Source organism: Cricetulus griseus, chromosome 4, assembly GCF_003668045.3.
Source record: "Cricetulus griseus strain 17A/GY chromosome 4, alternate assembly CriGri-PICRH-1.0, whole genome shotgun sequence".
Lineage (NCBI taxonomy): Eukaryota > Metazoa > Chordata > Mammalia > Rodentia > Cricetidae > Cricetulus > Cricetulus griseus.
The window spans coordinates 6,396,824-6,413,175 of NC_048597.1; the positions used below are offsets into that span (position 1 = coordinate 6,396,824).

Below are 16,352 nucleotides of genomic sequence, written 5' to 3' on the forward strand. Positions count from 1 at the left end.
TGTATGTATGTATGTTTGTTTGTTTGTTTGTTTTCAGGAATGTGCATGTGTAGTTGCCTTCAGAGGCCAGAAGAGGGCAGAAGATCCCTGAAGCTGGAGTTACAGGTGGTGCACACCTCCCTGTGGACGCTGGGAACTGAACTCAGTGGCTCTGCAGGAAACTATGTTCTCTTAATTGCAGAGTCAACTCTCCAATCCTCTTGGTCATTTCTCTATAACAAATTATTAATGAGGAATTCTTGGCTAGAGTGGTCACATGTTAAAGGTTTTTTATTTCATTTATTCTCTCCATATTTGATAGAAACACATCTACTATTTTAAGGTGGTTTTTTGTTTGTTTGTTTGCTTTTAGTTTTTTGAGACAGGGTTCCTCTGTAACTTTAGAGCCTATCCTGGAACTTGCTCTGTAGACCAGGCTGGCCTGGAACTCACAGAGCTCCTCCTGTCTCTGCCTCCCGAGTGCTGGGATTGAATGCGTGCGCCACCACTGTCTGGCTCTTAAGGCTTTTTTTTTTTTTTTTAAGGTTTTAATTTACTTTATTTATGTTTATGCATGCATACATGTGTGGGGATCAGAGGACAACTTTTGGGAACCAGCTCTCTCTATGTGGGTTCCCGAGGTTGACTAGGTCACTGAGTTTGGGGACAAGTGTCTCATTTACCCACTGAGTCATCTTGCTGGCGTATGTTCTTTTGTTGCTGTTGTTTTTAATGCACATGGCTGGATCTGTTCAGAAGAACCATGCCAAAGCATGATGTCTGTTTTGTGTTTCTAATCCTGGGGGTTTTGTTTTGCTTGTTTGTTTGACACAGGGTCATACTATATATCCTTGGCTGGCTTCTTACATTCTATGTAGCCTAGGCTGACCTCCTGTCTTGGGCTCACAGGTGCTGGGATTACAGGTGTGCGATGCCACACCTGGTGACCTTAGGTTTAGTGTCTTTCTCATATTTGTCATTTGGATCATGAAAAAAATACTTATTACTTTAGTATCAATTCCTTATCATGATCTATAACTTATTCTTCAATTTGTTTTCTGTGAGTCTATGCACAGACATGAACGTTGATTCAAAGCCTAGATACTACTGCAGTTACCTCTCGAGATCTGAATCATGGACATGGCTCAGCCACCACTATAACTTTGCCAAGTATGTTCGTATGCACACTTGGTCTGTAACAGCATGCCAAAACCAAATCATTACCTTGGAAACCAGTTATAAATTTAGAAACTGAAACAGTAATGGTGTTGTAGCCACTAATGCAAGTGCTCAGGGAGTGGCCTTCAGACACAGGGAAAGAGAGGAAGGGGTCACCCCACTCCTGGGTTCCACTCACCCTATGAGCTGAGGGCCCTTGCTGCTCATATATGCAGCTTTATTGGGCTACAGTCTCAGGCAGGTTGTGGTAGTCAGGAAGACAATGGCCTAAACTAATGTGACAGCTTAAGAAGACACGTACAAATCCTCCTCCCCACTTCCTGGCAGGCTGTAAAAAGAGCAGGAAAATAGCTGCAATTACTGCTGGAAACCTGCACAATAATCTGAGAAGTCCAGGTTATGGACCCACTTTTCAGATCAGAAAGCTGAGGCTCTGAGCAACCAAATGACCACACAAGGTAGACCCAAGAGTCAGGCCAGCTCTCAAGCCAAACACCTTTGCCCACCTTCCCCTTTTGTGGCCAACCAGCATTGAGACACGAGACCCACTCGCTGTCAAAGGATGAAGAAACCCACTCACTGTCTGTAGCCACGACAGAGCCTTCACAGAGGCTCACTGTGGAGTTGCCTCTGTAAATTACAATGAGGGGAACGTAGATCTCACTGGGGCCAGTCCACTCCTCTGTCACGTCGCAAGATGGTTCTGTGATATTCGTACAGTTCTCCAAAGCCTTCGGATCTTCTGGTTTGCTTTGGGGTGGGAGGGGGGATATGAAAGGAAAAGCTGAGCGTATGTTTTCCAAGAATCCATTTTCTGTGCCTCATTTATTTCCTTCTGGGCTCTGCCTAGATAGCCCATGCTCACTTTGTTTTAAAACTGACATGCTCAACTCTCCCTAGCCCACGCTTCTCTTCTTGATACCCCCCCCACCCCCCGCCATTCGTTTCCACAGCTATACTACACCATTATTGGTTCAATGATGTCCCCAGGCTCTTTCTGAGTATCTGTGCCTAGAGGGAAGGGTTTTTGTTTCATGGATGCAATCCACTGCATGTGTACATGCATGAATGAGTGAATGAATGAACGAACTTTGGGCTTGGGCTTTCCTGGCCTAAGGCTCGGACCTCCTTCATACTCTAGGATAATCATGACTGCTTTCCCAAGACCTCCCTCTCTGCCTGAAAGCCATGCAGCTCAGTCTTAAGTCAGGGCTGTGTTAGTTTAGAGGCCGCATGGACGTCTGATCCTCCGGGCTTGGGGTAAGAAGGAGAAGATGCTGGCTAGCTTTGACTGTCAACTTCACACAGGTGGGGAAACGAGCCCAGATGAGTTTGCCTGTGACACATCTGTAGGTGACGATCTTGACTGTTAACCGAGGTTGGAAGATGCGCCCTGAAGGTGGGAGACCCTGCTTCCTGGGCTGGTGTTGAACTGTATGAGTAGCGCATGCTAGCTGGGTGATTAGCTTAAGCCGAGCAAGCAAGGATCCACACATTTGTTCTCACTCTAATCATGACCGTGATGTGATGCTTCCCTCAACAATGGATTGTAACCTGGAATTGTAATCCAAATAAATCCCCTTCTTCCCCAAGTTCTCTTTGGCCAGCGTATTTTATCACAACTACGGAAACTAAACCAGGTAGGTTAACAATATGTGTGATCATCAAGCAGATAAAAACCAAGCCTTGCTGGCTTGTCAGGAGAAGGGAGATCCGCAGAGGACCCTTGGCCTCTTCTGGCCAGTTCAACAGTTGGAAGTCAGATATGTGATCAAGAAAAGGACATTTCGAGCCAGGGGCACACTGCCTGCAAATATACACTCTCTCCTAAGAGCTACTTGGTCTAAGCAAGGATGCAGAAAAATGCTGTTGAATGTGAGAGCCATAGGGCCAAGGCAGTCTCCATCAATTCCATCTTCACTCCATAGGGCCAAGGCAGTCTCCATCAATTCCATCTTCACTCCTTGAAGCAATCCTAAAGCAGAGACAAAAGCTCTGGGCTAAATATTAAACTGGTCAGTGACCAAATGACTTTGGACTCAATCTTGTCCACCAGGGCTTTCTGGAGTCTAACTTGTCTCCATGAGTAAAAAAACATGGATATAAACCATCAATACGGTCAACAGACCTTTGAGCCCTATGGGAATTGAGACACTGAGTGTCAGGGTGACTGAAGAGGGGTCACTAGGAAAACTGTCAACTGCAGAAAGCTGGCTTTGGTTATGAATACAAGCTTTGTCCCCATATAGCTTTGGGTGGTTAAATAATTCAAATTAATTAAGAAAGGATGGGTGTTTGGCCTTTGACGCTTTAAGGTTCTGAATTAAAAAAAAAAAAATACAAGACAGAGAGTTGGGAAGATGGCCGAGTCAGCGAAGTGCTTGTCTGGCATGGATAAGGATCTGCGTTCGATCCCCGGCATTGCAAGGTAGGGAGGGCATAGAGGCAGCACCTATAATCCTAGCCCTGGGGAGACAGGGACTGTAGGATCCCTAGGGCTTGCTGGCCAGCCAACCTAGCAAAAACCTCAAGCCCAGTGGGAGGCTGTCTCCAAAACTAAGGTGGAGAGTAAATGCGGCAGGCAGCTAATGTCAACCTCTGCCCTCAGCAAACACATACGCACACAGCCCCACACACATATAAATTAACTTAAAAAAATCTGGGGCCGGAAGTATGTATTCTGAGGGGAGAGATCACACAATAGAAAGAAAGTAATACATTCAGGAAGAGAAGAAAATGAAACGTCAACCAACCTCATGATTGTGAACCAAAACGTATAGTGAGTTAGTGGGATGGATTTGTTTTTTAATTCCCACGATAAAATTAGCCGGAAATTACGTAATGTCAGGTTCACATCGCAAGATTCCTTTGGATAATCTGGAGGGAACAGAAGGTGAAAAGAAAAACAAAACAAAATGAAAACAAAGTAATGAAATTTAGAATTCAGGATTGCTCTCCCGCTTAGGAGCTCAGACCCAGTGTCCCCCAGAGAAGCCCTGCTGGAAGCCTACTGGCATCCGGAAGAGCAGGGAGTCTATTGGACATGGGAAATGAAGTAATTCAGTTAATTAGTGACAACATATTGTCAGAACAGGAAAGTCCACAAACAGGAACTCAGCACCCTGTAAACAGAGTTGGACACCGGGTTTTTTCAATTATCATCAACTGTATAGTTCCAAGATAACCAAGTTCCTTCTGGACCACGGGTGTTCTTCCCTCCCCATCCTACTCTCAGCTGGTGGTCCATGAATCGCTCCACCCACTTTAGACTCCCCCCTGTTTTTCTGTCTCTCTCCCTCCCTCCCTTTCCCTAATTCAATTCCCTACTGCACTTTTATTCCCCCTGGTCACAAAAAGGAGGAAGAATTTTAGTTAAAAAAAAAATATATATATATTTTCCTTTACCTGAAATGAGCATTAGGAGATTAGAAATTAAAGAGAAATTATGTCTGGATCATATTTTGTTTCTTCATTCTTTTATCAGTGAGGGGTTAAAGGCTTCAGTGTTTCTGTAAGAGGATTTCTTAATGATCTCCAGTGGGTTTTTTTTTTTTTTTTTAAATGATAGTTTTAGGAGACGAATAGTGGAAACTGCATTACACAATCTTAGCTCCTCTCGGGGACAAAGGACTCTAATAAACTTGTCAGTATATCTAAGACCAAACTTCCCCTTGCCCTGTCTGCTAGCCTGACACTCTGACCTTACATTAAATTTAGTCAAACTCAGAGTAATTCTTACCCTCAAAAACAGATGATGAAGCGAACTGTAGGCTCACACACACTAGGAGGAAGAAAAACACATTACAATGAGGTTTATTCTTGGCTCAGATCATCAACATCACTTCAAATTGAAGAGTCTTTGACATGCGTGCACTAATTAACATTGAGATTTGCTTGTCCTAACAAAAACACTGCGAAGAACAGAAATGTCCCTGGCTGATGTTGGTACCACAGACAGGTGTGTGTTCTGAGGGTGGCTTTCAGGGCAGATGTCAAGTGAGGTCTCTGGGACCTGACACAACAGTAAGGGTTGGGTAGGAAGAGGGAGTGTCGGAGGAGCAGCTGTCTATATGAAAAATTTCTCAGGATACAAATAAGCGAAAGGGTAGCGGTGATGGGAATTAGTGGTTGTTGTCCCCTTGGAGTAGGTTCAAGTAAGGGGAGGGGCATTTATTTCTGGATCTTGCAATGGCTTAATGGGAGTGGAGTTTCTGGCATTTTACAGAAGGTGGAGACCACAGGTGGTACACATTATCCATGGACACCTATACTGGGACAATTGTCACACTCATGGATTCCCTAAGGACAAACTCGGGACAGATGACACTGTGGTCATCTTCAGATGAAGCAGTCATGAGACAGGAAGAGAAAGGGTGTGAAAAAAATAGAACTGTACGAAAGAAAAGGGCTAAAAACAGATGAAGTGCATGACCCCGAGTTCTGGGCTAGATTTTCAATTTGGTGTGCATGGAAAGAGATGAGGGGCTGTCCTCTTCCAAACTCCACCGTGGATTAGACTTAAGCGTATGGAGATTATAAGCAAGGATTGTACCTTACATTATTTGGGCTTAACTACATTTAACAGGCAGGAAACCATGGGATGCCTGATGCTGGTGGTCATGGTGACCCAGGTCCTCCAGCTAGGGACATCGATTTGCCCCTCCACACCAGAGCTCTGTGTGATGACACGGACACAGGCTTGCTCCTCTAACAGTTGTGATGAAAAGGAGCACCTACCCACGAGACACAGGCTAAGTAAACGGACGATGGAGAAGGCGTGGCTCGGAAGCATCCTGGTGAGTCTGTAAGTCCTTTCTCTGCTCTCACATCTGGAAGAAATTAATATTGAGATCAAAATTCAGAAGTACCCAATTACATTGTCATATGTATATGACATACATATGTATGACAATAAAAGACGAGTAAGAATTAGCTGAATTCGAGCTGCAAATGTGGCTCCATTGGTAGCCTTGAACTGGTCTCCAGCCTTTCATAAGCTCAGTGTGGTGATGCACATATGTTATCTAAGCACCCAGAGAGGTGGGGAAAGGATCAAAAGTTCGAGGTCATCCTCAGCTACACAGGGAAGGGAGTTTGAAGCCAGAATGGACAAAAAGGCAGCCAATTCCTTGGGATCGGACCATCGCTTTACTCAATTCTTCTTACAGCTTATGGTCGGTCCCCTAGTTAAAGAGACCTTTCTAAAACTTAATGTTTGAAACGTCTAAAAGGCAATAGACATTCGGTTAATCTAATTATTAGATAATTACATTTAAAAATCTAACTCTGTGTCTATGTGTGGGTAAGTGCAGGCGAGCAGTGGTGCCTGTGAAAGCCCAAGTAGGAGGAGTTACAGGCAGTTAGGAGCCACCCTTCATGGGTGCTGAGGATGGAATCTGAATCCCCTGTAAGCCCTGAACTCCCGAGACATCTCTCCAGCGCCTGTATTGTCACTATGTGACACAGGCTGGCCTGAACTTGAGCAAGCCTCCTGCCTCATCCTCCCAAGTGTTAGGATTACAGACAGGCACCACCCTCTTGGCCAAATATACTTCCCTTTCTTTCAGGCAAGAGGTGGAATATCCAGCCCCCTTCTATTTAATTTTTTCTACTAAAAATAAATTTGAGATGTCTTCCCACCAAAGAAAATACTCTTTTTTTTTTTTTAAATATATAGTTGTACAGTATGCCTCTATGGACCCACTATCAATCACAGGAAACTGCTCCACCCACACTGACTCTGTTGTGCCGTGCGTTCCCTGCCAAGGTGCATTAGGCCCTCTCAAACTGTGAGCCAACACAATCTTCTGTTTTGAGTTGCTTCTGGTCAGGTGTTTGGTTACAGAAGTGAGAAAAGTAACTAATACAGAATACTGGTAGCAAGTGTAGCCATTGCTGTTACAACCTTGGCCATGTGGTTCCTCAGTCTTTGGGATGGTTTTCTGGAGAAAGGTCGAAGGTTTTAGAGCTGTTGACTACAGAAGCTTTTTAAGTGCCTGTAAAGTGCTTAAAACTTTAAGTAGGAATTTGGAAGACCAAAATGCTGTCAGATACACAAGCAGAAAAGACCGTGCTCGTATGGTTTCAGAGAGGAACAAGGATTCTATAGGGAGTGGGCTAAAGGTCCCTTGTGTTGTAGTCTGGCAAAGCATCTGCCTGTGATCTGAGTAGGCTGAGTGGGAAGTCAGAGCAGGACATCGGAATTAAAGGCTGGTGCCCATGCAGGCTGTCATGGTTACTGCTCACCGAAATACACGGAGAAACATGCAGCCTGGCAAGGAACCGGGGCAGTTTAAAGTAGTTTGCTGGCGAGGCTAGGGCTTCATCCACACCTGCCTCGCTGTAAACCAGGCTGGCTTTGAACTTGGACTGATCCTCTTGCCTTCCTCAATTCTGGGATCACAGCTGTACACCTCCATGCCCAGTGAGGATGGGTGTGACAGCATCTTATACAGGGGTTTGAGCATCTTTGGAGGTTGGTATTCCAAGATTCTCTGGAACTGACTCCGGAGGTTATCAAGGAATTACTGTATTTATTTTCTCAGCTTCTGGGGTTTGAGTCTTAGGAAGCATTCCCCACTCCAAGTAGAGACAGGGGTTCTTAAGCGTTTAAAGGAGCCCATTTAATGTTATTTCTTCTCTCTGACCGAGGTCTTAGTCATCACAGATTCTTTGGTCCTCCACACCAAAATAAAACCTTCTGAGACCAAAATCAAAAGGCAAAAGGACCACAAAATGGCGGACTCAGCTCAAGCTACAAAAAACTTAATTTTATAAGTCCCCTTGACTGCCAGTTGGCAGGTCCCACTTACGGCATCTTCCAGAGAAATTTAGGAGATTCCAGGTTAAGATTCACAGCCCTTCTGCGGAGATACCCAATCACCCTCCCCACCACTTATCTTATAACCCCACTTTCCTGTGGAAGCATCGTCTGGGTAGCCTTGTGATGTCTGTCATCACTTCCCATCACAACTCCATGGAAGAGTGGTTGCATGGCCAGGAACATTCCTGGATGCAAGACACACTTGCGTGGTCTTATCTGGGATGCCTTACTTGCATCTGCACACCTGCCTTGGTCCTCTGCTTTTTTTCTGATGGTAATGGGTCTTTGTTTTCAATGGGTCATTGTTTGCAGCAAGACTCAGCTGTTTCAGTAGTGGGAGCATAGACACACAGACACAGACACAGACACAGACACAGACACAGACACAGACACACACACACACACACACACACACACACACACACACACACACACACACACACACACACACACACACATACTTTCTGGGCCAAGAATTATCTTCTCCTCTTGCTTTGTTCCAGGCAAACCAGGCTCTATTTCATACCCGATGCCTTCTAACTAAATTCTTCTTTGTTGACTCTAGTTTCCAGTTTTGGAGCCCTGCCTGAATGCTTAACAGAGTCCCTTAAAAATCTCCCTGACCCCAAACAGCTCCATCTTCCTCAAACAGAGCTCTTATTGTCCCATCTCTGGAGTCAGCCCCTATCAGTCTCAGGGCCTTGTATGTAGAAGGACTCCCATGCATGACTTCACATTCTCCTGTCTTTAGATTTCTAAGTTATCTTTGACTCTGGCTTTTTAGCACCCTCTGATGGAGCGGTGGTATGTTCTGGGCTCAAAGCCCCAGTTCATATTTGAGCTACTTTCTCTTCCCCAGCAAGATGGGGCTAATTAGGACTCATGAATGCCATTGCTCCATGGTTGGGTACCAACTAGACCACACCAACAGAATCCCATTGCTCCACTGAAGCCCTCCTGATGTAAGTGCTGGGTGGTCAGGATGGGGTACTTCAGCCCAGAGATGGACTGGGACCACTGGTTCTTTTTTTACTATTGGGAAACCGGTTGGAGTTTGGGTGGGAACAAGTCAGTAAATCCCCCAGACACTAGCAGACTTACAACAGAGGTCTACAGCCAGTGTGCTACAGGACGGTGAGTCCTCAGAAAGGGAATGAGGGAGCTAACAGGAGACAGAACATAGTACGTGAGACCTACATTCATCCAAGAGTCCTCACCAAGGCAGAGCCCACACTTACACCTGTGAGGACCTGCACTTCCCACCCCCCAAGATCCTCTTTGCACCCTTTGATAGGGAAAGAAATAAAAACATGGTAAAAATAAAAATGGCTACAAAAATGGTCACAGAGTCCACACATCCTTTTCTGAACCTTGGAGATTTTTTTTTCCAACAGAGTTAAAAGTTCCACTCAGGTCCAGATATTACTAGGTCAGCCACTTAATCTTCCCAACTAACAGTTTTCAGGAATCTAACAATACCTTTTATGGTTTGAGAAATACTGGAAAGACTGGTTTTTGCCCCCACCCCCACCCCTGCTTTTATTTTTCTTGGTTTGAGTGCTAGTGTCTGAAAGCCTGTGGAGCAGAGGTCGATTCTGTGTGTCTTTCTCCATCACTCTTTCACCTTATTTGTTTATTTTTGGCAAGGCAACAAGAAGTTTTATTTAAAGAGACAGATGCAGCCCACAGGAGCAGCGGGCTCCTTGAACTAGAATGCTCAAGGGCAGCCCCACCTTATTTTGGGGGGCAGTCTCTGACCGAGACCCTGGAGCCCACAGATTCAACTGGACTGGCTGCCTAGCACGTCCCAGGGACTGTCCTGTGCCATTCATCCACAGCTGGGATTACAGGCGTATGCCACCTGTTGTCATTGTTGTTCTGGGCTCCAGGGGTTGAACACAGGACCTCCTGCTTGAGTGACAAGCTCTCTACCCACTGAGCCACCTCCCCAGCCTGAGCTTTGCTTTCTGACCTGAACATGGTGACTGAGGACCATTGTGATTTGTGTCATTCTCCAGCTGCCAGACCTGATCCTGCCTTTCACCCCCACCTCCATGCTGGGCCACAAAGGAGGCCACACAGCGCTCGCTCGCCTGGCTTCTGAGGTGAATGTTCCTGCACCGAGAAGGCTTCTCCAGCGTTTATTCTGACCTTGTTTATGGTAATCTGCTGTCTCCACTTTTATTTTCCAGTGTGCATCCATGCCTCTCTTTTCCCGTGCTGGCCTTTCCTATTTGAGAAAGTCTGGCCACTGCCTTTCAACTTGAATGGCATGCTGGGCAGACAAAGCTCCCCATGTGTGTCTTTCAGAGTCACCGATTCTGGCAAAGTCTGGGGGCAGGAGAACCAGGGAAAACAGTGTTTTCTGCTGTATTCACAAGCTCACTATGGTTACCTGCACAAGACCAGGCTAGTCAATATTCCAGCATGAATTCCATTTTTATCAGCTTGTAGGGTATAAGGAAATCCTTCAGCTCCAATATATACATTTGTATCAGCCGAAAGCTATCTTATATATAGTATACAAACATTAAACCTATGCATATTTATTTGCGATCATTACATGGACAAGGATGAGTTTCTGATCCTTCTGCCTCCACCTCCGAGAATGCTGGGGTGATAGGCCTGTCACCAGGTATATGGGATTGAACCTAGCAGGCCTCATGCACACTAGGCCAGCACTCTAGCAAGGGAGCTGCAGGCCAGCCCCTGGTAGATATTTTGAAGTAAGACTCCTTGCAAGCTCTCCCATCATGCCATCCCTCTCTGCCGCACTCGGATGGCTTCCAACACTGCTGCTGTGATTAGTGCATTGGAGCCCTAGCTTCTTCTCATATACCTCAACCTGATGCTGCTTTGACAGGAGAGCAAGAGCAGCTTCGCGCCCCTAAAGGAGGAGCTGGTACTGGAGTCAGGAGAAAGCACACAAGAGAGCGAAGTCTGCTCTAGAACTCCGGGCTTGCTTTCTCCACAGAGACCCTGGTGTCTGGTACGCTGCTCACTGCCAGGAGGGGAGAGACAAGTGGACTCAACCATTCATCCTGGGTTGTTCTCCAGCTGGGGTAGAAACTTGGAGCACCTTCCCCCTCTCACTGGCCTCTGCTCACACAAAGGCCCACTGCTCCTCTGTGAGAAAAAGAAAAAGCCACGCTTGACCACTTGCTTCTTTCTTGGTGATTATTAAAACAAAAAAAGTTCAAGATTTTTGTTGACTTGTAGAACAGTTTCTTGTGCTTGAAGCATGGTTAAAATTTTAAAGGCATTTTTAAAAGAATCTCTGAATTAAAAATGAACAAACAAAAACTAAGATAAAGTTTAAGGATATCCAGTTTATAAAGCAGCTTCTAGGCTGACTAGGGTGTTCATCTTCCTGTTGACTCCAGAAAAATTTTCAGCGACTTCCACCCTTCCTGCACTCCCATCCACACCCCAATTCCTTACCCTTTGATCTACGAACTTCTTTTCTCTGCCTCCCACTGGTCCTCAGTCAACCCCCTCATAAGCAAATGCTTTTTGTTTTCATTCTTCCCTGGACTGCACACCACTAGTTCAAGTTTTTAGTATTTTTGTTTTTTGTTGTTGTTTTTTTTTGAGATAGCTAGCGTCTTACTATGTAGCCCAGGATTGCATGGGAGTCACTAGACAGCCCAGGCCGGCCTTGAACTCACATAAATCCCCTTTTCTCAGGTACCTGAATACAGGAATTAAAAGCTTAATTCTTTGAGAATTACTATACTCAGTTTTTTTTTCTAGTTTCATTCTTTGTGTGTATGTGTGTGAGTGTGTGTGTGTGGGGGCGGGTGTGGGTGTGTGTCCCTATGCACACAGAAGCTGAGGCCAGACAGTGTGCATATGTGCAGGTGAGGGTGTATGTCTGTGTGTCCCTCTGCACAAGGAAGCTAAGGCCAGAGACAGGAAGACATCACTTCCTCTACCACTCTCCATCCTTTTTGGAGACAAGATCTCTCACTGAACCCGCAGATTACTGTCAAGGTTAGGCTAGTTAGCCAGGGAGTTGCTAGGATGCAGCTGTTTTCATTCCCCATTGGCTGGGTTTGGGGGGGTGTTACAGGCATACACAACCATGGCTTTTACATGGGTGCTGGGAATTCAAACGCGGCTCCTCTTGTTTCCACAACAAAGGCTCTTGCTCACTGAGCCATGTCCTCAGCCCCTCTAGCTTCTTCTTTTAGGACACATAAGAAGGACACCTCAGGGAAATAGACAGCGGTCACAGAATGTCCCTTGGGGGTTGGTGCCAGGAGCCCCACCCCCAGAATCAAGGCCCCCAAGTCCTGTATATAAATGCTGCGGTATCTGCACAGAACATATGGTGTATATCAGCACAATATGACCCAGAAAAACCTCATACAATGAGCTTGCTTCTACCATGTGTCTTAGTCAGCGTTCTATGGCTGTGGAGAGACACCATGACCAAGGCAACTCTTACAAAAGGAAGCATTTAACTGGGGGACTGGCTCGCAGTTTCTCTACAGCTCAGTGCTATCATGACGGGGAGCATAGAGAATGAAGGCAGGTCCTGGGTCAGAAACTGAGAGCTACATCACAGGCAGAGAGTAGAGGCATAGAGAGACAAAGCCTCAAAGGCCACCTCCAGTGACACACTTCCCCTCACAGTGCCATTCCTCCTAATCCTTCTCTGACAACTGGAGACTAAGCACGGAAAGATATGAGCCTATGGGTGCCACTCTCATCCAAACCACCACACACTGTTTTGTGTAAGGGATAATGACATGAAGACAGGTCACACATGGACTCTGGCTTAACCTCAGTCATGATAGCTGCAAGTTAGAAGAGCTGATGATAGCCAGGAGTGGTGGCACATGCCTTTAATCCCAGTATTCAGGAGGCAGAGGCAGGTGCATCTCTGTGATCCTGGTCTACAGAGGGAGTTACAGGATAGCCAGGGCTGTTACACAGAGAAACTCTGGCAAAAAAGAAGAAAAAAAAGAAAAGAGAAAGGAAGAAAGAAAAAAGGAAATAAAGAAAAAAAAAAAAAAAGCTGACAAACACAGGCTGTGCTAGCACACTTATGATTTCATGAATGCCAGAATGCACTTTTGACCTTTCTGGAATGAGGCATGACAGCATGAATGGCTGTTCTTACTTGGTTACATACTTTTCAGGTACATCTTAAAATCAACGACATTTTAACTTGCGTAGTAGATAAGATGACATATGAAGGCCAGTAATCAAAGGATATATTTGTATCACTGAGGTCTTGAGATGCAGCAGGAAAATGAGCCCTGGGGGGTCTTTGTGTGGGCAGGAGGGAGTGACAGAATATACATTTTGGAATTTGGGAGTGGTCTAATTTTTTTGTGAGTTTCCCCCTGCCTTCTCTCATTCTCTGAGTTCAGCGCTCACCATGCAGCCTACACCGGCCTCTAACACTAAATCCTTTTGCCTTAGGCTCTTGAGCTTTGAGTGAGATTACAGTTACAGGTTACATGGTTACAGGTTACCACCATGCCTGGCTACTGAAGTGTGTGTGTGTGTGTGTGTGTGTGTGTGTGTGTGTGTGTGTATGTGTGTGTGTGTGTGGATATAGATGCATGTGTGTGTGTGTGTGTGTGTGTGTGTGTATAATGTAGGAATGTATGTCTGTAGATTAGGTATGTATGCATGTGTATGTGTGTGTATATAGTTGTATGTGTGTGTGTGCTTTACTTCTGGGCTGGGGATATAGCTCAGTGCTAGAGTATCTATCATTTATCTGATATGGTTCCAGTCCCCACTACCACCTAACAAACCAACAAACAATAAAAAACAAAAAGAGGAAAAAAGAAAAAGTAGTTTCACTTCTAAAACAATACCTCTTCTGGTTTTCTTTCAGCCAGGTTATCACACTCTGTTAAGCCACCCAAACCACCGAGAGACCTTCTTTAACTCAACATTAATTAATTAATTAATTAATTAATTAATTAAAATGTACAGCCCTGGGAGTGCAAGCCAGGACTTTCAAGAATACAAGGAAAGGAATCTATCACTAACTTAATCTTCAGCTCCTTTTTAATGTTTAAATCATATACAGGAGGAGATCACATCCGAGCTTCTCTTTTTATGACTTAAAATTGAAAAACCAGTTGTGAAACAACAGCCATTTCCTGAGACAAACTGGCGGGCCTCATCAGACATGCCCAACTCTCTGGTGTGCTGGTGAATTTGACGAAGACATTGTTGGTGACCTCTGACCACTGCCCCCATCTCACTTCAGTGGCCTCCTCAGGCCGCACAGAAGGACTGATAAGCAAGGGAGGGGACGATGGGGCAGACTGACCCTCTGGTCCTAATTCCAGCGCCTTTCTTAGACGACACTCAGGCTATTTCGTAAGACCTCTTGTCAAACAAAACAAGGACATCGAACAAACATTAAAACGCAAAGGCTCTTAGGTTATCAAACGTTTTCCAATAAAGCCCTGTTAACCAAATAAATGGGTCCAAGGGGCCAACTGCTTACCGCATGCAACTATTGAGTTGCTTGGAACAGAAACACAAGCTACCAATATTCCCAGTATTAGTCACCCAGTGCTCTTCCAGCGTCCCATCCCTGTCCTCCTTCTGCCTCTGTGGCCGTGACCCCTGGTCCCCGACCTCCCACTTTCCCAGGGGTGCGTCAGTCAGGATGCAGGACACTTCAGCGTCTGCTGCTGTGACCTCTCGGGCTTGTGAACAAATGATCAGGAGCGGGGCGGGGGATCAGGCCGCAGACCTGGACCGGGGGGCTGGAGCGGGTAACCCAGCTTGGCAAGGCGGAGTGGATCCCGAGGAACGCCGACCTCTAGGGCCCGGTAGCTGCTAGTGCCGAGGTGTCCCGAGCACTCTGGGTGAGCCCACAAAAACGCAGGGCTCCCCGCAGGAGCGATGAAAGGAAGGCACCGGTGCAGGGCGAGCCGCCGCATGGAGGCCCCCCTCCCACCCGGGACGAAACAGGGCCCGCGAGGAACCCCGGGTCGCAGCCCGTGGGAGTCGCAGGAACCAGAGTCCCCAGAGCCTGCAGGGAAGGAGGGCAGGAAGAGGCGGAGTCCCGAGGAGGAGAAACGAAGGGGGATTCCGGGAACTGGGAGCCGGGAGGCGGCCTTTGCCCTACGTCGGAGATGCCAGAGGTCCCCACCCAGGTCCCCGGGGTCCCCGCGGTACCTGGACAGCTGCATCTCGCAGATCCCCTCGGAGATGTCCCTGGGGCCACCTCGGAGCTGCTCCGGGCTCCCGGCGTGGATGCACTCGGCAGGCGGGCAGCGGCCGGCGAGAGCCGCCCAGGCCGAAAGCGGGAGGCGCCGCGGGGTGGTGGCCGGTGCTCCGCGGCCGGGAGAGTCTCGGTCAGCCGCAGGGCTCCCCGGGGCCTGAGTTAGACCAGGGCGGGCTGAGACGCCTCAGGTTCCGAGCGAGCGGCTACACCGCGGCTGGCGATCTGGGGACGAGGCGTGAGGCGGAGCCGGGGGCGGAGCGAGGCCGGGACAAGGCCACCAGATTGGACACTTTCTTATCCACCACAGTGCCGAACCCCACCCACTTCAAGTACGGTCTAGGGAGTCGGAGATAACCGACTTGGGGTCCTGTTTTGTTATCTTGGCCTCCTCATGGGGCTAGGTGAGTGCCTGGTAGCTAGAGCTAACTCGTTACAAATGGGTGTCACGCCAGACCTGGTGGCGCGGGTGTGTGCCCCAGCTCCTAGCAAGGCCAAGGCAACAGGGTCTCGGATTCTGTGCCTACCTGGGATGTAGAGCAAAACCAAGCCCAGCCTGGACAGTACAGGAGACCCCATTGCAAAATACAAAGGAAAAGGGGGTTGAGGTGTAACTGAGTGTCGTGTCAGGGCGCTTGGGGACCACGGGCTAGGCCCTAGGTCCAGTCAATGAAGGCCCTAACGAATGGACTCTCTCTCTCCTGGGCCCGCGCTTACCTGTTTATAAGCTCCTCTGATTGTAATTTTCCACTCAGGGTATAAGCAAAAATTATGAACACCATAACCCGCTCGCCTGCTTCTCCTTGGGTCTTTGCTTAACACTACCCAGCCCTCCCCGCCCCGAGAAAAAGATATTTTAGAGACAGGAGAACATCCTTCCTTACCTATTTAGGTACTGACATCTTTGTCTTCCAAAACAGGATGCGGGGCAGCTTTCCGTAGCGTGTGCATCGTCTAAACATGGATGTTAGTTACCGAGGTGGAAACCTTAACGGGATCTGTACGGCAAGGCGGGAGGGCGGGCTATTCCGCCTGTTTGGAGCACTGAATCTCACTTTCTGGTCTCTGAGGAAAGGGGTGGTGGTGGTGGTAATATTCACGGGTTTATGGATACTTTTTTTTCCTTTAGAGACAAAATTTCTTTATGTGTCCAACTGTCCTGAA

General features: G+C 47.1%; 1 protein-coding gene across 2 annotated transcripts in view; it reads right to left on the minus strand.

Moving 5' to 3' along the window:
- Nucleotides 1–15,432, minus strand: part of LOC100768006 (interleukin-10 receptor subunit beta) — a 30,216-nt gene extending 14,784 nt beyond the window's left edge. The window contains exons 1-5 of one of the 2 annotated variants that reach the window (XM_027415579.2): nt 15,143–15,432; nt 5,896–5,987; nt 4,898–4,939; nt 3,912–4,035; nt 1,739–1,908 (exon numbers count right to left, since the gene is read on the minus strand). In XM_027415579.2, coding sequence (XP_027271380.1) covers nt 1,739–1,908; nt 3,912–4,035; nt 4,898–4,939; nt 5,896–5,987; nt 15,143–15,156 — 442 coding nt within the window. In that variant the 5' untranslated portion in view covers nt 15,157–15,432. Of the gene's footprint in view, nt 1–1,738; nt 1,909–3,911; nt 4,036–4,897; nt 4,940–5,895; nt 5,988–14,714; nt 14,940–15,142 lie in introns of those variants that run through there. The other variant, XM_027415580.2, reaches the window with a different exon arrangement.
- Nucleotides 15,433–16,352: the final 920 nt, after the last annotated feature.